Below are 27,652 nucleotides of genomic sequence, written 5' to 3'. Positions count from 1 at the left end.
GTGTGTGTGTGTGTGTGTGTGTGTGTGTGTGTGTGTGTGTGTGTGTGTGTGTGTGTGTGTGTGTGTGTGTGTGTGTGTGTGTGTGTGTGTGTGTGTGTGTGTGTGTGTGTGTGTGATACTGTGGTGAGCTGCCTCAGCAATCTGTTTCTGTTCATATACCCCTGCTTGTATGTTCATGTCTCTGGTGTGTGTGTGTGTGTGTGTGTGTGTGTGTGTGTGTGTGTGTGTGTGTGTGTGTGTGTGTGTGTGTGTGTGTGTGTGTGTGTGTGGCCGTTTCCATGTGTGCCTCTTTTGCGAATGTGTGTATTGTGAGATTTGTAAACAGGAAGTGTGAGGATGCACGCAGTCGGAAGACACACAGAGCCACGTGATTTCCCACAATGACAGGACTGCTCAGCTGAATGAGGCTTGTCGAGAATGGATGGTGCGGTGTGGTGTGTGTGTGTGTGTGTGTGTGTGTGTGTGTGTGTGTGTGTGTGTGTGTGTGTGTGTGTGTGTGTGTGTGTGTGTGTGTGTGTGTGTGTGTGTGTGTGTGTGTTTCCTTTTACATGGTTGGGTTCATTTGTGGTGTATGTAAATTCTGGACAGCTGATAAACAGCGTCTGAGTTTTAATTATAACAGCGAAACATATTCATGGCTTTTAATCCCATTGGTGCACAGAGATGAGGTTAAATGCTTCAGGCAGATGGTCCGACATGATCACTTTTTGTATTCAAAATATAATCAATCAAAACTGCATCACGTCCATCAAAGTAGAAACAACTCTGCATTTTAACATTGGCCCGGTGTGTTTGCTGGAGTGTGGGGGTGGGTGGGTGGAGGAGGGGTGGGCGGGGGACATGTGTCAGTGCAGTTGGTGTTTCCACATCTGTTACTCTAGCCTGTGGAAGCACGCCAAACAAATGAAGGTTCAGCAGTTGTCAGGCAATACAGGAAGGGGCTCAGAGCATCCTGAATTAGCCGCCATCCACACTAAGACAACTGGGCCCCTTGGCAACTGGTTACCAGCTCCATTAAACCACCAGTTTACTTCTTTGTCTCTCTTCAGAGTAAAAAAAAAAAAACACAACATAAAGTTTGATTGCACTCTTTAAAAGACACAATGCATTTAACACTTAGGTTTTTACACAGATTATCAGCCTCATTTAAACTTTAAATACACTCACGTGGATAAAGATAACTCAACCATCGCTGTGGCAAAACCTAATTCATCAAGATTTGTACATGTCATTTATGTTTTTTTGTGTGAATCCTACAATTTAATGGCTTTCCAGAAAGTTTTTGTGTTTTCTTTTGAGGTCCTTTTTATGGTTAGGATGATTATGATGTAATCGTTTTTTTTAGGAAATGTCATGAATGTCAGATGTTCAGGCCAAAAACAGCAGGAATGTGTTTGTCTTCTTAAACAGAGCTTTAAAAATCATTTCCATAGATTTTTGTTTGCTGCTGCTGACAGTGTCGGATTCAAAAAAACGTGTCAAAAATCCCCGCAGCATTTGTCTTTTTATTTACACATGCCTGTTGTCTGTACAACACAACCCACCTCCGGTCAGCTCAAGAGATTGGGCGGTTTTATCCGTGCAGCGGCTAACGTAGCCTCCAGCCAAAATGAGAGGCGGGCTGAAGAGTTCTGGTAAACTCACTTCTTCCTAACTCCACACCCCCAGATTTTCTTTTTTCTTTTCCAAACTCGCAGCCCCACATCGCTGGAGATCACTTGACATTAATCCGACGGCACGCAGCATTCCTCCCCGACACGCTTTGATGTGTAACATCCTGAAAGCCCTCTTGAAGATTTTGTCTCTGTGGTCATTCTGGACATTAACCTTCGTTAACGGAGGTCTGTATGACCCGTAAACAGCTTTAGTTTGAAATGAAGATCACCAAAGTACAGCACTATGAATCATTTATAGCTGGGTTTTTTAGCCTTATTAGAATACCTTTATGACACATCTCTGATTCACAAACTGACACCAAACATCAGTCATGGTTTATTTAGATGTGGAACATTTTGGGGATTACAACTGAGTGGTGCGGAAAATAAAAGATAAAAAAATATAAGTATATGAAAGCCCAGGTTTTCTTGTGTTGAAGGAAAAGCGATTTATATTCTCAGCATGAGTCATGTCATGAATGAATCATGAATGATGACAACAAAGCTCCATTACACAGGAAATAATTTTTTTTCTTTTTGTGGTGGATTCATAATTTAATCTTGTAAAATATTGAATACCTATCCAACGTTCTCAGTGCTCAAAGTGTGTCTTCACAAAAAATATTTAAAAAGTACAATTTGCAAACTTCATTAAACAACAAGAAATTGCAGTTTTTGCGTTGTTTGCTTGAAATAGTATGATGCCGTAGGGAAGACATAAACCAGCGTGCTAGGGACTCCTTTTTCATAATTATTCTCTTAAAATAATTATGTTTTTGACGTACATTTAGCATGTAACATGAGATAAATGAATGAGATGCAGGCTTCTAATTTGTATATATTTAAACTTTACTGTTTCTTAAATGCAGAAGAAATTCAATTTGTAAGTGAACGCGTCACTGATATTTATTGTATTGCATTGTTTTCTACACTTTAGCTAAACCCAGTGGTCAGCTGATGGTACAGCTCAGTGTTTTCTCCTTAAATACACCATTCACATACAGTACAGCCACTACAAGCCTGAGGTGTTTACACCTACATACATTTATAGCCTACACAGAGATAGATAGATAGATAGATAGATAGATAGATAGATAGATAGATAGATAGATAGATAGATAGATAGATAGATAGATAGATAGATAGATAGATAGATAGATAGATAGATAGATAGATAGATAGATAGATAGATAGATAGATAGATAGATAGATAGATAGATAGATAGATAGATAGATAGATAGATAGATAGATAGATAGATAGATAGATTTTAGTGTTCATGTTTAGAAAAGGTTCTTTTAATCCGTAAACCTGCTAAACCAGGATACACACACTCTTTTTTCTCTATTGTTCATCATTACCTGTCTAGTATTGTTCAATATGTTGCTTTGTTAATTACCATTATCTATTGTGCATTGTGGTATTCCTCTAACGTGCTGGTTTTTCTAGTTCAACATGATGTGGTGCACGATGTATAGGCCTGAGCGGTGTTGCGTGGGCGCGTTGCTCGCTGCCTTGTCTGTTTCTCTTCCTGTCTCTGTGACTCAAGCAGTCAACAGAGGATCTCTCTACGGTTGGAAAACTTACTTTCTGTGGGCGAGAACGAGAGAGTAGTTTTCTCACAATAAAAGGCATTTCACATGATTGATTGACTCTGGACTTGTTAATTAGGTGACAAGTAATGTTTCAGAGCTTTCTGAACCTGAAGCAGAAGTGAGTTTTCAGTCAGAATTTGGTTATTGATAATGATAACGTGTGAATGTCATGTGGTGCTTTTGACCAAAGAACAGCTATAACAGCTGGAGGTGGAACGTCTGCCCTCTTTGATATTTTAAGCTTGAGAAACTCCGGTGCAGCTCTCGCAGGCTGTATTGAGTTACATCTTTTTCTCGTCTTTTTTTATTGGTGATGGGGAAAATCGTCATCAAGGGACATTTTGCTACAAAGAGCTGTTATACAGTCGACTCTCAGCCCACACTGTTCTGCACACTCACAGGTGGAGAGCCTCCAAGAGTTTTTGTTGGGACTGTGAGGCGGTGAAACAGCTGTGGAGCAGTCGGTGTGTCATGCAGGGAGTGGTAACCACCGGAGCTCAGCAAATGCACCGGGCCGATGTTGGCCTGAAGAATTCAGTGATTTTTAAGGGCTGCAACTAAGATTCATTTTTATTGATTGATGATACATAATGTGAACATTTTTTGAAAAATGGGTTCAATGTTTTTTTATAGCCTAAATTGACAAATTCAGAAGCTTTTATTTCTCCAGCCATTACTATAAAACCTAAAAGTATTAAGTTTGCTAAAATTGAAGGCCTGAAAACAAGAAAATATTCAAACTTGAGAAGCTGGAACTACTAAAATGTTGACTTTTTTTTAACTTAAAACGCGCCTTTTGGGATTCATTAATTAACTAAATTGTTGATGAATAATTTCCTGTCTGTCAGTGGTCGTGCTGCCGCAGCATTTCTCCATGTGAGAAAATAAAATATTTATAGTCCTCTTGATCCCGTTGAAATTCATTTACATTTTTTAAGTGCTTGAAGATCCAATGATCTCTAAAATATGTTTCATGCAAGAGAGCCAAAAAAAAATCAAATGCAATTGTCAAAGTTGTCATTTTGACATTATGTGTATTGACTGATTCACAATGTCAGGTTGAAACCTCTTTTGATCCGCTACCATTTGCCCTGTTAAACTCACTACATTAATACAAACCCAGCCTTCACTTTATTTGTATCAAATTAAAAGCTCTCTAGTTTGTCAGTAAATAGAAACCCTTTTATTATGAAACATTTCCAGGAACCTGATGTGACTGAATTTGGAGAATAACACTTCAGATGATTAAACCAGAACAAGCGATGAAAATATCATTATATTATAGATTTTATTAAATGACACTGTTGAAAATGTATATTTTACTAACTGTATGTGAACTTGTCGCAAAAGGTTACACAACCACAGAAACAGCAACAAATTATTTGTGCATGCGCCCATTCAAGTGCTCCTGCAAATGGGTCACAGGTGCACTCTTGTACTTCAACAAATAGTACTTCACTGCTGCTGTATCAATTAATGTATGCAGCTGTACCTAATATTGTGTGATCCACCTTCAAGACTGTTATTACAATATGATAAATGTAAAAAAAAAATTGGTAACTACTATGACACGAGCGGGGCTTAAATTTCAGAGTTTATAGCCCACTGTGCAATTTAACAGTTTGCACACGGTGGATATTTAATCAGTAAATTCCAGCATTCTAGTTTGAATGGGTATAAATAATCAATACATAATATCTGATATAATAATACACATATGAAAGCGCAATTATCTATCATCTAATACATTCTTTGTGGTGTCAGACGAGGGGTAGCGTTTCTAAAATCTTGCCTGCACTGAGTAAACTAGTGTCAACAAGAGTTGTAGTTTTTTTTGATCGCTTGTACTCAGCAAAGATATACTGCAAACATCCTACACTGAACACACACGTACAATTTATACTGTTCTCACCATTTAACTGTGGGCTTATCAGCACATGAGCATAAACCCCAAAACGACTGCCTGCACAGTCGATTACAGGTGTTCACCAGATTATTGGCTCCAACAGTGTCAGTCAAGTCACTGTGGAAACCCGAGTGACGTTTTATTATTGCCCGTTTTGGTGCAGCAACCAGTTGCAGTTAGCGTCAAAGCCAATCCTGTTTATCTTTAATGCTTTTGTATGTTCGTCACTGCGGTTGCTCTGTCATTTGCTCGTCCATTAATATGTAGCTTTATTGCTAAAGTAGTGTTGTCTTTGGTTACCAGGATTTCACCAGCAGACCTCTAACCAACTAAAAAAAAGTCACAATCACAACTAATAAGTGAAGACGCTTAATAATCAGCCGAACTTGTGGCTTTTCTAAACCGTACCATTGAAATATGTCCGACCTTCACGTGTCCCTGCAGTTTTAGTACAAAGCAGGGCTTGTCCGATAAATAAATGACGGTTATATCTGTGGTTGAAGTTGACAGCTTGATTTTATGCTGCGACTGCTGGTCCTTGAAGCCACCGACTTCTGCTCAGCAGCCTTAAACCGAGCAGCGTCGAGGGGGCTGAAAGCATGTGCGCGGAGTTGCACCGTCATCATGAAGGCGTAGGGAGCGGTGGGTACAGCCGGCCTTTGAGGCTTCGGCGAAGCAGCTCCTCCGTTCCCAGCAGACCGAACCGATCACTCCCCGCTTTGATCAGAAAACCTCAGGCCAGCCTCGTCTACCGTCAGCTTTCTCAACACATTAAGTTTGATTCCTTTCATGATTCAAACTAAAAATGAGTTTGCTCCCACAAAAAGCTCCACGCTCTGTTTACATAGGATCCTCCTCGAGTCCCCGCCAGCCTCTAATCGACGTGTTTGACTCAGCTAAGGGCTCGCCTTTTGAAATAACAAACCCACAGCAGCTATGGTAACCCTGAGGGGCAGCTCTGGAACAGGAAGTGAAGTTTGTAAAGGGGAATCCAAATACACAAGCTTTTTCTTTTCTTTTCTTTCTTTGTGTCTCCAAAGGGGTACAAAAAATATGACTCATATTTTATGACCTTTGTTTCTTTGCATTTTCAGTTCTCATATATTACACATTTCTGAAACAACCCTGCAGGTAAAAAATGAAATCTTATAAAGGCAAAAAAAAAACACCAAAAACTGACATCATGAACAATTTTGTTTCAAACGCAGGAACTTAACTGTAAAATCACGTGGGAAAGTATAAATACATTTATAGATTAATAAATGTAATGACACAATTGTTTTAACTGTCCTCTCAGAACAATGTCAGCTGCTCAAAACATCACGATTTAGATCTATGAACTAACTCCAAAACATTTAATGGGCACCACGCTTTCATAAGTCAGAGAAAAAAATGATCACAGCTGTCTTAAATCAGGCTTAATCCTGAGTTTAAACACAAATATTATCCCATTGAAAGAGCCTGGTACAATAATTGATGGTTTAAACCTGCGTCATGTACCATTGTGCCATTGAAAGAACTGATGCCGCCTCCTGATGTTCTGACAAGTAGACCGAACATGGTGAAGCAAAAGATTAACGATACATCTCGGCAAAAATATTTACGAGTCTCTTATTACCTGACACCATCTTATCAGACTCACAAATATCTAAACCCTGCTTAAGACTCAATATTTGACAGGAAACCAATCACACAAGCTCTTGGCATAGAGTTGCATTATAGGAATTGTAGAACCCAGGTTTTTGGAGATTGGCCCATAAAAAGGAGTGAACATCAGAATATCTCTGCTTCAGCTGCTTTCATGTTCATCAGAGTTTAATTTTTAAAACCCATCTACCCGAGCCTCCTAACTTTATTAAACTGAAATAGTCACAGGAATGCTCCTTTAATCCATCACATGATAACCATTTTACTACTTGCTAAAAATTGCCCATCCTGCTTTTCCGTATTTACATTATAACCACCAGTAGAGAAGATTGATTCACTTTTATTTAAACATGGAATACAATATACTAAAAAGCCTTGCGTGAGAAGGCCTTATTTAGGTTCACTAACCGGTTACACCACATTTAGCGCAGTAACGGGGACACTTGCTCAGCGCTGTGGAGGAATTTTGGCTCGTTGTAAATCCACTTCAGCTCGGGGACGTTTGTTTACTTTTAGTTTTGAGTTTGGATCTGGATTCTTCCGCCATTCCGATGCAGAGGTTCTCTGGCGGTCATGTTGCACACTCGGACTCTGAAGGTCATATGACGCAGAGCAGCCTCCTCAAACCGAGACACCCTGCCACCACATGCAAAGGGTCTTAACGTGGAATGCGGTGTTTTTATCTTCCCCAGACATAACAGCAGCCTCGCCAGCCACCCAGCGATGACTCATCTGTTCATTGAGCAGAAGTCCCAAGAATTTGTTGGAGTGTTAGAGAACAACTGTTCCTCTCGCCCAGCGATACTTTTTGGCCGCGCTGCTCGTGTTTCTCAAAGTGGAGTCATACTGACGCAGGTCTGCAGGAAAGTCGTGCTATTGACTTCCTGGATGACTGCACACGTTTGTCTTGTAAATACAGCCACTTGTGCACAGACCAAATTACAAAAATATTGTACAGAAGCCAAAAGTACTGCATTGTACTTTCGGCTTCTGTACAATATTTTTGTAATTTGGTGAAGCCCCTGAGCTTTAGGATGACAGTTGGTGCAATTTGTTGGCATATTTATTCCTAAGAATATCTTCCGATGGTGTTATGAGTTGACTCAACAGCCTTTGTGGTAATAGCCTCAAATTTGCATGTTGTGAATGTGGGTGGCGACAGTCTTACAGCGTATCATTATGAGATTAAATACTCAAAATGATCATTATTCCAGCAATTGTGTAATTATTTGTTGATTCAAAGGGCTCGTAGCTGTTTTGTTGCCTGTCTGTCTCCACCTTTTTTTTTTTTCTAAACTTTTGCAGCTAAGTGCTCATTTGATCCATCTGGGCTCCAGTTGATCAATATAAATGAAGTAGACATGGAGACAAAGAAACAAAAGCTCGTTATACGCTATAATTATACTGGAAACGGTGATACAAATTTAAGATTAGATTTATTGTCTGTATTTTTTACTTATATTTTGCAAGAATATTTGCTTTAAGAAAGGAGCATTATTTTAATTACCAGAATGTTACGTACAGTAGGTTTCACACACAGGAACACTGCCTCTGCATTTTAACCCATCCGTGAGCAGTGAACACACACACACACACACACACACACACACACACACACACACACACACACACACACACACACACACAGAGCAGCGGGCAGCTGAGACGCTCAACCTGCAGCTACAGCCTGGTAAACCCGAGGCCGCCCAACCTCCCCCCTCGAGGAGGAGGAAGAGGACTCAATGGACGCAAAACCAAATTGACTGAGGTTGCTGGAGTGCAAACATCCCCGAACACAATAGAGCTGCCAACGTTAGCCGAAAACTCAGGACCGGCTTCTACTCATTAGAGAAATACTGCACAGTGAAAGCTTTATGTTTACATAACCCCATATTTGAAACGAAGGCTTTTCGTGTCATTCGGCTGGAAGAAGCGGTAGCAGTGTTGCAGTCATGAAGAAAGAACTTCGCCATAACGCAACACCCTCTGTTTACCTCTCAGTTCACATAACGGCGTTCACAGTTAGATCGTAGACACAGGAGGCTGAAACACGTTTGTTTTCGTCGACAGACTGGCGAGCTTTTAAATTTGAATCAGACAGGAAGTTGTGGTGTTTGTCCGACCAACGGTGTCATTTTGATCTCAGATCCAGTGTTTCCATTCAAACAGAAGCCACCTTCAATAATGCTGAGAATTGCTCCGACTACCGAAGTCTCATTTAGGGGTTTGAGTCATCTGTTGGGATATCAAAATCAGATTCACATTGAACGTTTAGTCAAATTAAAATGTGGCAGATTTATGCTCATCAGTGTCTCAAAGTCATCAGTTCTTGAAGTCACTTCTGATGCAGCAGCTCTGAGCTGCGTATTCGTCATAACAAACAAGGAAGCGGAAAAACCGACTTATAAAGGCAGGACTGTGGTCATAGGTCAGAGGTCATTTTCACTGACGTCAATGTGGGTGACTTTATTTCATAATTTCTAACATACACAGAGTTTAATTTGAGTTTCTACAAGAAGTGAGACTCACACAGTTGAACACGGGGACAAATTAAATGTCAAACGTCTCACAGGATTCACTTCTTCTTTCCACATCGTTGTGAAAGCCCGATATGTTTTGGTCAGATATCGTGTCATCATTAAACACCAATTGAAACCCAGGTGGCCATCACCATGTGGCAACGCTTACTTTTTACGTCCTCCCTGATTGACTGTTGGTGTGTGGAGGTATACGGTGAAGTAGTCGAAGGCCCTTTCTCAAACCGCTTCCTTCAGACACTGCTCTCTCCTCCCTCTCGGTGATTCACACACACACACACACATGTGCAGTTGCTTCATAGGTCTGCACCTGTGGCACACAGGAGCTCCATAAAACCACAGAGAGCCTGACTCCGATGCATCTGACTGTCCCTGCTGTGGTCAGAGCTGCTGCTTTACTGACTGCACTGCCTGAAAATAGCTTAGTGCTTTTTATTTCTCTCTGGTAGAGTGTTGGTTCGACTTCCGACTGTACATATGGCGTCAAAAAAAAAAGCATGCGATGCATACAGTACGATCACTTTCAACAGACTGACTCAACTCAAAGTGGTAAAAAGCCCTGTTAAGCAGAACACTGTGAAAGGAGTCATTGCAGTGTCCCGTGATGCTCTTCGTCAAGTTTCCAAGTCTGATTCAACCTGACAAGAATAAAGTTCACAAGATTTGAATCAACAACAGCTTAAGTTCAACAATGTCATAACTGGTTTAAAATACCCATATTGGAGAGACACTGTTAATAACACGTTAAAATGTATTTTTAAGATTAAAAATACAAGTTCAAAGCTATTATTTGCCATGACCTATATATTGCAAACACAAATCCGCCAGTTCTACACATTCTATTAAATGTTCCAAATAACAACATCTGTAAAAACAGCTGCCATAAAGACCTATATTCTAAATTAAAATGTTTATTTTGCTATATAGAGTGTGATTATTATATTATTTATTTTTGCATTTCAAAGTTATTTCAAATGTACTGATTTGACCTTTAAAGCTGCAGTCATAGTTAACAATTAATAGTGTTTTTTGCCAAAAGGGGGCAAAATATCTCAAGAACAAGCTGAAAACACACCACTGTCCCAGTTCTTAAATAAGGTTTCAAACATTTTCGCTAAAATCAGCAGAGAAAATTAGCATGATTTTGGAGTCATATATTTGGCCACCTGACAATATAAACTTTTGTCCTGGATAGTTGCTGCGGAAAAAAAATGTCCAATGATGTTTAAAATAGTCACTGGTTAAAATGATAAATTCATAATACTGGAACATAACAGAAGCAAATCTTCCGATTTTTTTCATTCAACAATATTGTCAGCCACCTCTGCAGACCCGTAATAATGAAACACAGTGTCAGTATACAGTCACAAAATGTGTGCCAACACACCTCCGCCCGGGCCGGGGGGGGACATCCCACAGGAGTAACATGTCATGCTGTGCTGAGGAAGCTGCTCGCTCTCCAGAGACGAAAACCACGTTTGCATGTACAAGTTCTTATCTCCTGAGTGCTGCTTAATTAGATTGTGCGGCTCTGATGTGAATAATCTCATCTGCTGCTCGTCCTGCTTATCAGGCAAACCTCCAGGTGCTGCTGAGACGAGGGAGGCGTGAGCGGGCCAATCCCCTGTTCTCTCTGTTTCTTTCATTTAAACGCGTCTTTAATCTCCGATAATGCCTCACACATCCCAGCGAATGACAACTTGTTGAACTGCCTTGGAGAGACAAAAGCTAAGACATCTGTCCTCACCATCAGCTGGAACCTGGTTTTCTTTCTTTGCTTCTGACTGTAAAACGTAGAAGTTATTCAGCCAGGAAAACACAGAATAAACACGCAGGAAACACAGTGATGCCATAAGAGCCTCTAAATGGATGAATAACTCTTACGAGTGACGTGGAGTTCCTCGTTATGGTTGAGAGGAGTTACCCCTCTGTGGTTTGTTCACACTTAATGTGAAAGAAGCTGATGTGAATGTCGGGCCTACACAAACATGCTGCTTTGAAGGGTCTTACGAGGAACTGACGCTTCCTCTCACTTGTAATCCAAATTGTTCTGCCCCCCTCCCACACACACACACACACACACACACACACACACACACACACACACACACACACACACACACACACACTTAGTATGTCTTGTGTGTGCTTTGCTCACATTTTGTCTTTATGTCCTGGCGTGACATAAAATGCACAATTACTCACTGGTACGCGTCAACCTTTCAGGGCAAACAGTGGGAGTGGAAAGAATTATCAAAAAAGTATCCCGTTTAAATGCGTTGTGGGTTTTTATTGGAAAATAAAACTGAGTGACAAAAAATATATATTATTATCACCGCACTGTAAATGTAACAAATGTAAATGTCCACTGAACAAAAATGACATCATCATCCCTCAAGTCATTCAACCGCTCCGAATGTTGAATCATTGAGTTGCCTTTCCCAGTTACTCAGTGGTATTACAGCATTCATTAATGATTGTACACTTAGGTGTGTCAGGTGGAGTAGAATCAAATTTAATATTAGTAATTACATCTGAACCATTCACACTCTGACAAGCCTAAATATTTTAAGACAAAGTCAGTTCGAAGCCGGCCAAAATTATCCAAGCTAGTACGCAGGTTAAACTCACCAAATAATGACAGAATTAAGTGAATTGTTCAAGAGTTATTTCTGAGATTAAAGCTGCTCTCACCTATGTTTTTATTTAAAAAATGAATCATATGAATATATACAGTTTGAAAGGTGCCTTTTGTAGTGACAAACCTGCAGACAGTGATCTCTCAGCTCAGCTCCATTGACAGTTTAAATACTGCATCTTTAAGCTAATTGTTTTGTAGGCTACAACTTTGAAGGTTTAAACCACAGACTGTGTTTTAAAATGGACTTAGTCTACGAGTCCGAAAAGGGAAACCATTTGGAAACCCCCTAAAGTGCAATACCACTGAGGGCCATTAGGGTCTGGTTCCAAACATCCCCGTGGCTTCAACAGACTTCCATTCAAAAAGCTCCAACTTCTCTCATGAAATATACAGTCAATTAATTTCTTCCACAAGTCACTATGGTGCCATTCACTAAAGTCGCTCCTTCTGATCAGTGTTGTGATGGTCCTTCTGAAAATAATTCCATCATTAATTAGATATTAGGCCTCAAAGAAAGGGATGTTTGGGGGCATGCCGGGTTTGATTGACAGGGGTGGGGTGCAGTCAGGATGCTGGTATAGTTGTTATAGGCACGTATGGTCTTCTCATGTTCTCCGCCCCTCACTCCTCCACATTTCATCTAAATATGGTCAACAAAAACACCAACATGGCGTCGACCAAAAATTCCAGAGAGGAGGCTTCAAAACAGCAGTTCAAAAACCAGAGGATGATCTCACAGTGCATAGCCACTTGGTTTAAACTCAGAGTCTTATCAACCTTATCTTTACGATAAATCCATGCTTCGCTACCTGCCCAACACCAAACATCAGGTAGATAAAGTTAGCAGCTGGCTGGTGAAGAGAGAGAACTTATAGCACCACTCATTAGTAGCTAATGTTCTGCTGAAAGTTTAAATAAGAAACATGCGAACACTTTCAGCCGACCAGCTTTACCAGGTGGTGATGTGAATGTAATCGCTGTTTTTTAAAATCAGTTAATGCACCTTTTGAGATCACATATATTTCCTAAATATTCTTACAAAAGGAAAAAAGTAATTCTCTAATCATCGGTGCCTGATGTGTTGGTTGTACTCATACAAATGTGAAAAAAAAGAAATTCAAATTAAGTGATGTTAAACAAATCAGTTTGAACATATTTAAGTAAAAATGTCTGACAACAAAAGTTGGTTGTTTTTGTTGATAATTTTTTTTCGTGAAATAATGGAAATTTTAATTCCCTACATTTACAAACTAGCAAGGGGGAAAAACTATATTTCCATCCGACATGTTGACGTTTCTGAGTCGACAGTTGCTGAATTGCTGTTTATTTATATTTATATTTTCACTTCAGCCATCAAACCAGGAAAAGTTGAATAATTCCCCCCGTTTTCTTTTTCCACTGACATTGTTTGTACCCAGCTCCAGTGGCATTTCTGTTCTGTTAACAACTCTCAACTTTTCCATATTATTTCCTTTCTCTTTCAAAGCGCTCTCGTGCATCTGTTTGCAGAGTCAGAGTTTCCACAAAGGTGTGTGGATGCCGAGCTCTTTCACTTCCAACATTAACCATCTGCAGCCACAAAGTTCTTCAGCACACTAACGAGAGTTCGTTTAACTTGCTCACAGGCAGAAGTCCAAGAGAAGATGTTTCTCCGGGTTTTACCGTCTTCACTCGTCACAAACTCTGACTGCACACTTTTCCGAGTACACATGACTAACTTGTTGAAGATGTAATTAGATTGTTGTTGCTTTTTTAAACTGTCTGTCTTGTGCTGTTTTACAGAATCAAAGCTGTGGTGTCAACTGGAGGTCGGAGCGTTCAAGCAGCATGTGACTGGTAAGTTTTCAACAAATGTGTACACTGTACATTCACATACACACATCACAAGTCAGGGAAGGAAATGTGTCACACTGCCCTCTGCTGTACAACGGGATGACAGTATGTAAAAAGATGCAGGTTTCAGGACTTCTTGATCTTGATTTTGATTTAGTCAAACACTGAATGTAACTGAAGTTCGGATGTTAGTGATTTTCTCTCTCGTGAAGAACAATGCAACTGTAATGCCAAAACCTTAAATAATATTCTATTAATTAATATATATTATTGTTGTTCTTGTTTTTTTCCTCTATTTAGCCAGATAAGCCCCCGTAATGTTGATGTTGGAAACCTCATTTGATAGATGGACTTGTTCAAAATGTCGACATATAAAACAAAACAATACCAAATCAGATAACAGATGAAACTACAAACAATGATAATTATACAAAATGAAGGCTAAAAGTGTCGGACTAGTACACAAGTAAATACTGAGTAGTTTACACTAGTGTCATAATAATTCTGCCAGAGATATTATATTCATCCATTTGAACTGGTTTGAGTTGACAGACTATTCCAAGTGATTCGAGCAGAAAAGTCTTTCTTTTCCATCTCGGCCTATGGAGGCTTTTTGGAGCCAACCTCTAGTGGCACTCGGTGGTATTGCAGTTTAAGGCACTTCCAGCCTCATTTTTCAGACCTGGAAGTTACGTCCACTTTTATATGCAGTCAGTGGTAATAACTAAGAATATGCATCCATGAGCCTCCTTGAAAAAAAATTGAAAATATATCTTTCTGCATTTACCATTAGTTTGAGTTCAGCGAGCTTTGACTAAAAATGATAAAAAAGCAGCAGTAGTTTATGAAGTGCAACTTTAAAGAAACAAAAATCTACTGCTATACAAAACATCTGCAGAACAGTGAGTATTAATTCCAAACACATTAGCTGCTAAATTGTTTATGTAAATATGATATAAAACAGGCCAAGCACAGAACCTTAAGGTACTCCATGAAGTACAGTGTTTGGCGCTGTAGTGCCCCGTATGAATGAAAAAGTCTTTATGTGAAGGTATTTGGCAACACCGACTCCCACAAACGATTGAAGCACAAATAACATCCCTCGAAATGTTGAATGAAGGCCAAGGATTTTATTCATTAAAAATCTGTGCTGCAGGCAAGAGCAACGGTACAGCAGGCGGGGAGGAAAGTTTTCTGTCCCAGAATCTCAGCTCAAAACAGGAAATGTTCCAGTTAGAAAAGAAGCTGTAGGGCTCCCACAGTGAGCCGTTCGTACCGCCGGAGTCATTTGCATTCAGAACTGTGTACTTACCCACTTCTTCTTCTAGGGTTTTGTTTGTGCCACCAGTTATTTCTTAAAAAACGGTGCCACATAACCTAAACACAAACGTAAAAACAAAGGTTATCCCGACAGCGCGGCGTGAGACTCTTCCATCTGTCACGCAGGCTGTTTTCCCATGTGGACGATCCGTTTCTGGATGACCCGCTGCCCAGGGAGTTCGTCCTCTACCTGCGGCCCAGCGGGCCCCTACAGAACCAGCTCTCCCACTTCTGGCAGCAGAGCCGGGTCACTTGTGGCAAAAACAAAGCCCACAACATTTTCCCCCATATCACTCTCTGCCAGTTCTTTATGGTGAGTTAAACTGAACTCCAAATGAACCTTTATGGAGGAGGATGGCTTAAATTAAGAATTCCTCTGAGGTTGTACGGTCGTGCGCCACACAGAGTAAATATCAGTTGAATTCTTGATGTATGAATCTCTTTTTTTTTCATTCTTGTGTGTAAGGACTCTTTCTGACATGCAGCTCATTATATAAATGTGATGTGCGGTCTGATGTCTGTATACCAACCAGAGACAATTTATGGAAAAGACACAACAGCAACTGTCCCAAGTCGGATCCAGCACATTAAACACATGTTCATATGCAGTCTCCTTTATGCTAAACTTAAATCGCATATCTCATTATAAAAATGTTGCCGATGCCGAGATATTTTAAATGACATTATATCAATGATAATCCATTTAATATTCTATCTTAAATCCACGCAGTTGGCATGAATACAGTTATTTCTAGCTGAACCTGCAGCATTTAAGCAACCAGGAGTCGATGTGAGTCGATCTTTAAAGATGCTTTGTGGAGGTTTGTTGTTTTGTTCGCTTTGTGTGTGCATCCTTGATGAAGAGATGTGCTGAAATGACATCCTTTCTCATAAATCATTTGGCCATTTCTAAAATACTGCTGAAATCTTCTTCATTCTTGTATTTATTGACATATTGCCACATTTCAGTGCACGTTACTGCCACTAACTCTCAGTGTGGAAAACAGGACTGTGCATCACATCGCCCAGATACCTGCACGCATGCATGTGCCACTTTGTGCGCAACACTTTACAAACAAAACAGCCCATTTCCAATCCTCAATCTTCCGCAAGGTACCTTAAATACAATTTAGAATACATTTGTCTGTGTGAGGAAGCAAGTGGAGCGCTATGAACTGTCTAAAAATGTGTGTCGCTCTCATCATATTTAAACAACAATCCAACGTCATGACAACCGACTCTTATCTCTTGAACTTAGTGTGCGGACCACAAAGTGGAAGCCCTCTGTGAGGCCCTGCAGGCCTCTGTGCAGCAGTGGCGGGGTCGGTTTCCCAGCCCGCTGCCTCTGGAGCTCTACACATCCTCCAACTTCATCGGCCTCTTCGTGGAGGAGCAGGTGGCCGATGTGCTCAAGCAGTTTGCGGCCGACTTTGCCACCGAGGCCACCAGGAAGGCAGGTAGGAAGGCCAAGCGTGAGGGATAAGTGTCGCACATCGTACCCACAATGGCCCGGGCGTGGATCATGTTGAAAGATCCTGGCTTGCTCGTCTCCCATCTTTCACCATCAGTCTTCATCAAGTGGTGTTTTTGCAGCATGTCAGTGTCGGCTCAGGATGTTCGCCGTGTAACGCATCGTGACCGGCATTGTTTTTCCAGCAGTGACAGTCGTTTCATTGGTGCAGATGGCGTTCATGTTGGGTTATTAAAGTGCTCGCTCAATCTGTCGCTGTCACTGTGTTTTTAAACACAGGCAAAAAATTAGAGCGACTGCCAAACAGTATTTCAGGCAGCGAAGTGCCAAGTCAGATTAGAGGCCTGGTGTCAGCGCTAATGCTCTGTCATATTCCTGCTTCGTGGTCGAGGCACAGATTTAGAGCATGTCCACAGCCAGTGTGAGTGATGTAGGTTTCTCTCTGATGCTTTGTGCAGTGTGACCTCACTGCGCAGGCTCGATTTGAAATCATTTTTACTTTGGTAACAACCAGTGCAGATTGTCTGCTTTCTAAAAAAAACAGTCCCTGCCTGATTTTTACATCTTCTCTCCCATCCAGAGGTCCACGTGGAGCCTCACAAGAAGCAGCTCCATGTCACACTGGCCTACAACTTCCCCACCGACCACCTCCCCTCGCTGGAGAAACTGGCCAAGGGCATTGAAGTCAAGCTTGGCTGTGATTGGCTGGCCGTTCTGTTCTCCCGGGACATTCGTTTCGCTAACCATGAGGTGAGCTCATATTCAAAGTCAAGTCAGGTCCAAATATATTTGTATAGCACATTTAAAACACAACAAAGGTTGACCAAAGTGCTGCACATAGACAAACAATCGTGCATTCGAACAGACTTGATCAATAAAAACAAGTAACATCAAAATCAAGACGAGCTAATACAAATCACACAAAAGTACCAAGTAGAGGTCAAAGTGTATAGGCCAGTGAAAATAAATAGGTTTTTAAACGGCTTCTGAAGATTGGTGAAGTGGTTGACGACCTAATATTCATATTCAGTAAATATTCATACTAACAATGGATGTTTCAAGATCACATGTCGCTATCAACCAACAGCATGTAAACACGCTGACATGTGACAGTCTGTTCTACATCCTAGCCGCTAACCGTGTGCGTGACATGTGCAGACCCTGCGGGTCATGTACCCCTACATCCCCCAGAACGACGACGAGCTGGAGCTGGTTCCGGGGGATTTTGTCTTCATGTCCCCGGTGGATCAGAGCAGCACCAGTGAGGGCTGGGTGTACGGGACCTCGCTGGCCACGGGGCTGTCCGGCCTGCTGCCTGAGAACTACGTCAGCCTGGCGGATGAGTCGGACACCTGGGTCTTCCATGGGTGAGTGCAGAACCTCGCACAGGCACAACATATGGCTTTAATTACCCAAACAAATTAAATGGATGAAAACTTTTTTTTAAATGGCAGTAAAAATACAAGCAAAACATGTAATTTGCACTGAAAGAGTATTACGTGGCATTCGGTCTATATCTGAAACACTATTTTCTGTTATTTCCTAATGTGTCCAACACCTTTTGTTCTATAGCTGTACTAATGCTGCACACATTACCATTATATTACGAAGGATGTTCCCAGTGTGACCCATTAACCTTTTGTAAAGTACCAGCTCAGCATGGTGGGACTAATGTTGGACCCCAACTGACGCCCATTATACATGAAGCATCCAGAAACCACACACAGCACAGCTGAAATGTTGAGAGGATTAATGAAGTAGTTGTCTGAAATTTTTTTGAATTGGCAACAATTTTGATGTGTGACTTAATGTTTGAGTCATTTTTAAAGCCAAAATATTAAACAAATCTTGTGTTACCAGCTTCTCATATATATATATATATTTGCTAGTTTCCCTGGTTTAATATAATAATAAACTCATTATCTTTGGGCTTTTGGCCTGACAACAAAATCAATTTAAATGTGCTAATATGTTGTTGTCTAACATTTCATACGCTAAATAACCAATTATTATTATCATTAATATTAAAGAAAATAATAATGAAAACAGTAGTTGATTGTTGTAGGTTTCATATGATAAGTTAATAATTCCATGCGGTCAGTTTTCCATATGTTCGTTACCTGAAACATAAAGAAATTGAAGTAATTAAGTAAAACATAACTTTGTATGAACTTAAACAGTTCAGGTCAGTTCAGTTTTGACAGAGGATGGCGGTTCTGACGTAGTTGATATTCACTGGTGGAAATTTATGACACTTTCAGTTAATCAGATTATGTAAACCCAACAAATATGAAGTCCATCTGGCATTTGGGTCCCCCTGGGATCATCCCGCATTTACCACCACGTCAGTATTTGCTCTTGTAAACAAGAAATATCCAAATGTACTCAGTAGATGATGAGCGGAGGAAGCCTATGGATTATGAGGAATCTTTTTATATTCAGTCAACATACAACGAATTATGTCATTCACCATCACACACTGTATTTAAATTACATTTTTCACACAGTTTACCGTACACAAGCCCACTTTTCATCTCTTTCATGGTTCTGTATACCATTATTTTTTAATTGAATTATGCAAGCGAAGGATTTCCAACATCAAACAACATAATAGTGACATTTTTCCCAGACAAGTTAACTTCTCAGAATGTATTTTTTTTGAGTTGATAGAGTTGATATTAAAGCTCTCCCATATTAACTTTCAGTGATAACTCCTTCAGGATGAACATGAACTTTTTTGGTCGATGCCAAAATACTTCATAGAGCAGCTGTAGACAAATAAGACTGTGATTTGTAGTGCCTGTCTGACATGTGTCCTCCTGATTCACAACAGCTCCCACTCGTTCTTCAGCTGCGGGCCCAGCGACAAGACCAGTAAGGACCGAGGGATGTTTGACGGACTGCTGGACAGCCGACGCCCCGACAACACGAGTCCTGGAGACACGCCCACCCTCAGTCTCATCTGTCACCCCATGCAGGTACGTTGGTTTTTAGGACTGTAACGGTCTGCAGAATTTTGCATATGACTGTATCATTAAAAAAATATATATATATATATATATATATATATATATAAACCCTATAAGAATCTCACGCGTGTTCAGAAAGCGCTGTAATTCCCTGATGTGCAGCAGGTCCTGCGGATCAGCGGCGGTCACTCTCGACAGCCCAAGCGGACGCTTTTTGTGTGCCGGCACGGTGAGAGGATGGACGTGGTCTTTGGAAAACACTGGCTCTCCCTCTGCTCAGATAGTAAAGGTGAGCACGTGCACATGTTAACTGGACAAAGACAGACAAAACTGTAGGCTCAGACTGAAATCAAATTCACCAATATATACATTTATATACACCAAGAACTTTCCATACATTTCAGCGTGCGTTTGTTGTGCTGCAGGTAGATACGTACGCTCCAACCTGAACATGCCTCCCAGTCTGCCTCTGTGGGGGGGGCAGAGGGACTACGACATGGACGCCCCTATCACTGTGTTTGGATCCACTCAGGCTCGACTCATAGGTACGTCCGCAGCGGAGACCCGAGTGATGGACAACACCGCTGCTGCGCTCCGAATCACATGCTAACACGCTGACGCTCACTTTTCTGAGTGCCTGTTCACACTGTCGAGAAGCCGTCAGTACGTTTGTCGCAGGCGTTAAACAGAGGGCACGAAAACACGTTAACTTCTGGGTAAAATAATGAAAACCACCAGATATGTTGGCAGGTGATGCATTCAAATGTCACGGTTATTTCCAGTGAGTGTAGACAACACTACCCTGTCAAAATTCAAGTAGTACACAAAGTAAGTGTACTAATGTAATGTGAGTGTCCTGAGGGACGTGCACCATGTGGAACAGCAGCAGTGTTACAGGACTGGCGGTGTGTTTGTGACGTGACGGCGTGTTAAAGATGTGCTGCTTTTCCAGGGGAGGCCCTCTTAGAGAGCAACACGGTGATGGACTTTGTGTACTGCTCTCCCTCCCTGCGATGTGTTCAGACGGCACAGAACATCCTGAAAGGTGAGCAGGCCGTCGTCACACCGAGACGTTCTCAGTGACACGAAGTGGGTCGTAGTGATTTTTGTAGTTGTCTGATCAGCGGTGTCGGTGTGAACAGGTCTGCAGCAGGACGCTAAGCTGAAGGTGCGAGTGGAACCGGGCCTTTTCGAATGGACCAAGTGGGTGTGTGGGAGCTCCATGCCTGCGTGGATTCCTCCCACCGACCTGGCTGCAGCCCACTTCAGCGTGGACACAACTTACAGGTGACGCAAAACGCACATTGTGCCGTCAGCTGCACAGCATTTGAGGGATTACTAACATAAACGTGTTCGTCATCTGCTGCTAAACATCTCGGCTACTTTAACAAAATCATCCCTAAATGTTTTTGTACAAAATCAAAACGATGCATTTGAGACGGTTTGAGTGAAATGTGTCGTGGTTTCAATTTGTTAAGTGCTAATGGAAGTAAAACCTGTGGTCGCCTTTCCATTATTCATGATTTATGTGTTCTGATTCCACCTATTGTAAATGTTATTTGTATTATTGGCTCAAGAATACTGAGTGTTAAATACTATCTTGTAAAATACGTAAACCTGCTGGAACGTTTGTCTCCCCCTTCTGTCAGTGAGAGTAATTACGCAAACCAAGCTCATGTCCTCGCCTCCTCCCTTACCTGCTCTGTCGCTACTGTTGTGGCTGCAAATCAGTGAATAAATGAAATACAAGGCATCACAACCCCTTCAAAATGACTTGTTTCAACCCAATTTTATCCATCTGGTCACAATTAGAAAGTTGTCGGTACTCTGCTCTTTGAGCGTGCTCAGTATGAAATCATCTAGCCAGAGTGTCTCACCAGACACCAGATTTAACAGCTGTGAAATACATCAGGCAGTGACCGGTTTAATCATAATTATGTGAACTCATTCTGTAACATACTTTGATTTATTTGTAAAATTCCCTCTGTAGGTTTAACATTTTCGTAGTTGAAACGTCACCTGGCTTCACTGAACGTAACTTTGTTAACTGCTTACTGATTAACCAGGAAACCGATTCACTGACTCATGTCTTCCAGGTCCTTTTTCTTTTGTATGCATCTCCTCTTTGCCATCTTTAGTGTAAGTGTCGTGTATGTGTTGATGTGTATTTGCATATGTGTATACACGCGCTCGATGCACCACAGTGCGCTCCGAACAAATGCCTCCCCTCAAAGGCACTCTGCAAACTTCCTAATCTCACTGCAACACAGATTTTACTGTACTGTTTGTTTAATGATTGACATTTGTGTGGATCCAGACCTCTGATCCCAGTCAGCAAGCTCACTGTGTCTGAGTCCTACGAGAACTACATGAGTCGGAGCTATCAAGTGACCAAAGACATCCTGGCAGACTGCAAAAACACTGGTAAGAGAGACGAAAGCTGTTGGGCTTTTCTTCTTTTTAACTTTTACCTCATTGTTTTACATGGTGGTTTGTTTGTCCACTGCTGATGTTGCATCCTGCCTCGGGTTCACACCCTCTGTAGGAAACAACGTGCTGATTGTAGCCCACGCGTCTTCCTTAGAGGCCTGCACACGCCAGCTGCAGGGCCGCGGCCCGCAGAGCGCCAAGGACTTCATCCAAGTCGTCCGAAAGGTCCGTTCACTGCGTATCATTTCAGATCTCATCCATCTGTTTATTATTTTTTTTTCTTCTATCCCATCCTTCATTGATTTCATCTGGTTTTCCTTTTTCCATGTTGAATGTGTGAAAACATGGGAGTGTACACGTAAAACTCCAGAGGTGTGAGGAATCCAAACCAGTGGAGTGACGCACTCAAAGCAGTGGAAACTTTTCCGTAGGGAATCAGCAGAGGCCCCTCGATGCGATATCATCACGATACTCAAATTGATGATACGAGGGCCAATTAAACACAAACGGCATATATATACAGTATATACTTATATACTTCACTCTATGGAAAAGTTGCCGCCCTCATGGGTGCTCATGTAAATCAGGAACACTTTACACGTCTGCATGTTCTCAAGCAAAACTAAATTTTTCATTCATGTAAGCCTTGTGATGTGAAACACGGTTCTCCCTCATCCGGGAAATATGGATTAGAAAAGTTTGTAGAAATGAAGAATACATCAGGTTAGAGTTGAGCGGCTGAATGCAGGATGAGACCTGAGAGCCGTAGAGTTGAATACAGAGTGCTCTCAGTAACAAGCTGAGAGGCTCCGAGGACGGCTGCTTCTTCATTAGCCGGTCTTCCGTCTAGTTTTGATGCATTGAGATCAATAACCCTCAATAAGGCGGCTGCTGTTAAGTGGCTTTCAGCTTCAGCACCATCCACAGGCAGACGCACCCCAACACATTCAACCAAAAGGAACATTTGCTCTTTGTGACATTGTTTTTAACGTGTGGTTTTATCGGTCCCTTTGCCTTCGTGGTTCACTTTTAAAAAATCATGCATTCAAAATAGTATTAGCTAAAATGGCCCCTTTAAATCTGTTATTGGTATTGTAGTATTGTTTTTGATATATATTAATATATCAAAAACAATACTACAATACCAATTGTATTATTGTTGTGTTGTGCTGGAAGGGCTGATTTGAATCAATGATAAGTTTTGGGCAGCTTGATGGGAAAAAAAAGAAGCTCTTTCTTACAGGGATCTGTGTTTAAGTCTACATTTCTTTACTTTGCAGTGCAGTCGGAATATTTTGAAATATTTTCAAGTTAAATCAGCTTGTTAAAAAAATTTGACTGAAATTAGATGCTGTAAAACAGGAAAAACTATGGGACAACAGAGGTATAATTATTATGAGTTAGTATAAAGTCGATTTTAAGTGAGTTTGCTTTGAAAACAGTGTCAAATATTATTTTTCTTTTCTTTTCTTTTTTCACCTTTACTGAGAAAAATAATTATGAAAGGACTCAATTCTGCCTAAAATGACTCGATAAGAGAATATTTTTTAATTGAATGATACATCAGATCATATTTTAACATTTACAGTAGAATTTCCTTTAACATGATAACTTCTGTACTTCCACAGTGTGAGGCCTTAATATATTCCCATCGTGACTGCATCCAGCATAAGTGCATATGCATGTTTTATCATTACTACAGAAGTTTTGTATTAATGAACTAATGTTATTGTCTGTACCGCAAGATGATTGCAAAGAGCACAATATCCACTGAGCTCCCAGCATGCAGTGCTGCATCGTGCAGATAATTACAGCAGAGTTAAATAGAGAAAACATCCACAAAGCATTTTGTCATTTCCGTGAATTTCATTTCCAAACTCACACTTGTGGTTCCTCTGCTCTGTCCTCAGATCCCCTACCTGGGCTTCTGCTCCTGCGAGGAGCAGGGAGATACGGGGGTGTGGCAGTTAGTGGACCCTCCCATCCTCCCCCTAACACATGGACCAAACCACACTTTCGACTGGAGGGAGACACTTATGCAAGAATGACATCGGCCTGGTCTCAACCCCTCCCCCCCCCCCGACCTGATCATACTGTACTCCCACAGACACCCCACCCCCCACACCCACCCTCACCCCTCCTCAGTGGCCGCTGTGTCAGCAGGGACGGCTTCAGCTTCCCGCCTGAAGATGAGGAGCCGAGTCGCAGCCGGTGAACGGACTGCATCCCTCCGTGACCGGTTCAACAGTGACTTATCAAAACATCCACTCAGATGTCTTCATATTCTTATTTTGTGTGGGGAGAAGTTGGTTTGGGCAGCGTGGCCGGGCGTCAGCTGACTGTGTGCGGGAGCTCTCTGCCTCACGTTTGATCAGTCTCAGGAAATTTTGTAAAATGAGCATGAAGATTGTAAGACGCAGTATTTTTTTCCAACATGAATGTATTATTATGAAGTAAGAAGGACTGAATTGGTGAAGTAATGCTACGGGAAGCACATTGGTGGAAGTAGAGTTTAAATAGCGTCGCTTTCAGCTGAACAGACTCAGGTTCTATTTTTAACGCGTCAGTAAAGCTCATTTAAGTTTTTTCACTGAACTGAATAGTTTACGTTCCCTAAATGTTTAAACTAGAACGTTAAAGGCAGCAAAAGCTAGTTTACTAGCTAATGTTTGCTGATCTTAACATTAACACCCTCCTACCCCTCGTTACTGGTTCACTTTAATAACCAGTAAATTCTAGTTTTGTTAAATCACTGGTGTCACCTGTAAAAAAAAAAAAAAAAAAAAAAAAATGTGACACTGAAACTAGTGCGCCAGATAGCGAGCAAAGATTTTAGAGTTTGAGCATGAAAAGTACGTTAAAATGTTTTTTGTGTTAAAACTGTACATTTGAACATGTTCAAACGTATAAGTTGATACAGTAAAATTAGCATTAGCATGTGACCAACCATTTGGTTTGTCATGTGTCATTTGGCATGTTTGAATTTTAACACGCAAAATATTTCATGTTAAAAATGCCAACATTAACATGTACTCTGAGCTTATTTCCAATAGCATGTGAACCTGATGACGTGCTACATGAACTTGTGCCTTTAGGAGAGGATAAACAGTTTTGATTTGACGACATGGCTGTTTGTGCCTCACTAAGTTTAAGGTGCTAATGGAAAAGTTGTCTCAGCCGTTAATTCATCCACCAGTTTTATGTGATAGAAGTTACTTTATTACTTTCACTGTGTGATTTGCGTTGGACTTTATGCACGTTTCACAAACTTTCATGAGACTGTGGAGGATTTGTCATTACCAGAACTGCTTTCCTGAACAGGTCTGAGCAGCACTGAACCACAGGGCCCCTGTTTACAATGACAACAGACTGGAATGACTGTTTAAAAACAAAAAAATGGCATCCTTTGTCCTGCTCTTCAGTAGCTGAGGAAAAACATGTCAGCAGTGGCTTCAGCTCTTCTTCAGGGACTGTCCTGATGCTCACCACACAACGTGGCCCTGCAATGCAGCACAGCCGGTAACAGCCAGTTTCTCCTCCAATTCATCTCGCGTGTGTTAAATTGAAGCAGCCGCAACTATAACAGCACAACCTGTACTCTTGACAATCATACAGAAGCTTCTTGATTCTGGTCCAGCAGCAGTTTTAGTGTGCGTTTGTCATAATGTTGTTCAAAGGTTCAGAGTAGCTGTAAATAATCATATTTTGAAAAGAAAAAAAGAAGTCTTCCAGTTTTCTTTCTATTTATTTGTTGGCCTTTCTTTCAAATGTTACAAAGCAAAAAAGATCGTCATTCTTAACAGCATGCAAGACTTTCCGCTCCGTACCTCAGGTGTTGACTGCATTTAACATACACGTATAACTGTATGTGCAGCTTTTGAAAACTGTCCCGTCCATCGAGCGACTGTGATGTTGTGCCTCTTGGAGCTGAGGCGACGTCTCCTGATGGGCCGACTGCCCGCTCACAGCTGCAGCATCACACACACGTACTGTACTTTATGAAGAAGTTGCATGTTTCCACCTCTTCATCAGGCCGATCTCATCAGAGCATTTATAAAATCCCTGTTTGAACCGAGTGCTTGGTCAACATCTGATCTAACATCTAACAGTTACCGAACAGAAACAAACTATCAGTCATTCCCAAGGGTTTTCAAACAATAATGTTTCACCACCAGAGCAGCTTTAAAATCAAATTCTGACCCGCAGAATGAGGAACGAGGTTTGATCTGAAACACGATGCTCGTTTTCAAACTTGCAAAGCATCTCCTCACCTCCTCCCACCAAATCCTCAGTAGTTTCAGGTCAAGGCTGCGTTCACAAGCAGCATTGTTCTGTTCTGTCAACACTGCTCGGTTCAGCGCTGCAGCAGCGCTTCTCTCCCAAAGCTTTTTTTTTACCCTGCAGCAGTCGTTGTGGGGAACATGAAGTCTTCGTGTGTCCTGTGTAACAATTTGTTGTAAATGGCATCAGGCCATTTTGGAAATCTGTCCCTGGGTAGCGTCTACCTTTTAGGATCCTCATTTTCAGATTCATTGATGAGACAACGATCTTCTTGGAAAACACAGTGCTTGATTTAATGCTTCAGTCAGCAGAAAAACATCAGACAAACTAATCTTGAGTGTTTCTTTGACCTGCAAACCGTCACTAGTGATTCTGTTGGGTCCAGTACAAATGTCTTACTGTTCAGCAGCTGGAGATCCTTTGTTGACACAGGGAGGTGGACATTACCAGTGTGGGAAACAAAAGAAAGAGATCTAAAGAAACACTCGGCTCCCACTGAAATGTGAGTGGGTTGTTTGTCTTGGATTAAATATAATTTTCCTCACATCAACGTATTGGTGGAACATGCAGTATTTTTGATTAGAGAGAAACGAATTGTGTTCTGTTGAAAGAGAGACATTCATTTGTATCGTCAAACTCCAGAAGAGGAGAGCCATGTGATGGAAATGCAGAGGAAGAATCCATGGTGTTCTTGTTTTTATTATTTATTGTCTGAACATATCACCAAATGTGTACAGCAATTAATTTAAACTTACTTCTCTTGAAATGAAAATATGTTGGTTGACTTGTAATTTAAGACAGAGTGTGAGTGAAATGTATTTCAGTTTTGAATTTACTTTGTTTATCTGTTAAGTACGGAGTTTATAAAGAAAAAGCTGTCCTTTAAAAGCAGCTGTAATATTTTCATATTTTTGGAGTACTCTGTGGGCACGGGGGAGGAAGTGAGATCTGTCTATGATTTGTGGTGACAGTGTTCATTTGTTGTTTTGTTGTGTTGTTGAAACATGTTGGAACGTGAAATAAAAAGCATACTTTTTTTTTTCCCATAGCAATAACATTACAAAACAACGGGTGCACAAAGTTCCTGTTTATCCGTTTTGGTTTGCACCGACTGTAAGAGTTCAAATCAAATAAAGTTCTACATCCTAAATGAAGGGTTTTTTTTTTTTATCCTGCATTACATTTTCAGTAAAGCATGTTTAACCGATGATCCAAAGACATCTGAAGTTTTTCAGAGTTTTCTCACCAACATTTGGACTTATAGAATGTCGTTTTAAATGTCGACAACCAAAAGTTCTCCAGTTTTGAAGTTTCTTCAAACATCATCAACCCGTTATCGTCAGCCAGAATCAAGCTGAGGTTCTTATT

At 41.0% G+C, this 27,652-nt stretch overlaps 1 protein-coding gene across 2 annotated transcripts in view; it reads left to right on the top strand.

Annotated features, from left to right (window-relative positions):
- LOC138634496 (ubiquitin-associated and SH3 domain-containing protein B-like) overlaps positions 1-27,434 on the top strand; it is a 48,977-nt gene extending 21,543 nt beyond the window's left edge. The window contains exons 2-14 of one of the 2 annotated variants that reach the window (XM_069721463.1): positions 13,763-13,816; positions 15,260-15,446; positions 16,392-16,590; positions 17,185-17,354; positions 17,763-17,971; positions 19,438-19,582; positions 19,739-19,862; positions 19,999-20,118; positions 20,526-20,618; positions 20,716-20,860; positions 21,891-21,997; positions 22,119-22,228; positions 23,914-27,434. In XM_069721463.1, the coding sequence (XP_069577564.1) occupies positions 13,763-13,816; positions 15,260-15,446; positions 16,392-16,590; positions 17,185-17,354; positions 17,763-17,971; positions 19,438-19,582; positions 19,739-19,862; positions 19,999-20,118; positions 20,526-20,618; positions 20,716-20,860; positions 21,891-21,997; positions 22,119-22,228; positions 23,914-24,051 (1,801 nt within the window). In that variant the 3' untranslated portion in view covers positions 24,052-27,434. Of the gene's footprint in view, positions 1-13,762; positions 13,817-15,259; positions 15,447-16,391; positions 16,591-17,184; positions 17,355-17,762; positions 17,972-19,437; positions 19,583-19,735; positions 19,863-19,998; positions 20,119-20,525; positions 20,619-20,715; positions 20,861-21,890; positions 21,998-22,118; positions 22,229-23,913 lie in introns of both variants that reach the window. The other variant, XM_069721462.1, reaches the window with a different exon arrangement.
- The last annotated feature ends 218 nt before the right edge of the window (positions 27,435-27,652 follow it).

This window comes from Brachyistius frenatus, unplaced genomic scaffold (assembly GCF_029030835.1).
Source record: "Brachyistius frenatus isolate BFR_SWC_R1_liver_20210118 unplaced genomic scaffold, ASM2903083v1 Contig_265, whole genome shotgun sequence".
Lineage (NCBI taxonomy): Eukaryota > Metazoa > Chordata > Actinopteri > Embiotocidae > Brachyistius > Brachyistius frenatus.
Note: the sequence above shows the minus strand (reverse complement) of the source record. Positions and strands in the feature narration are given on the sequence as shown.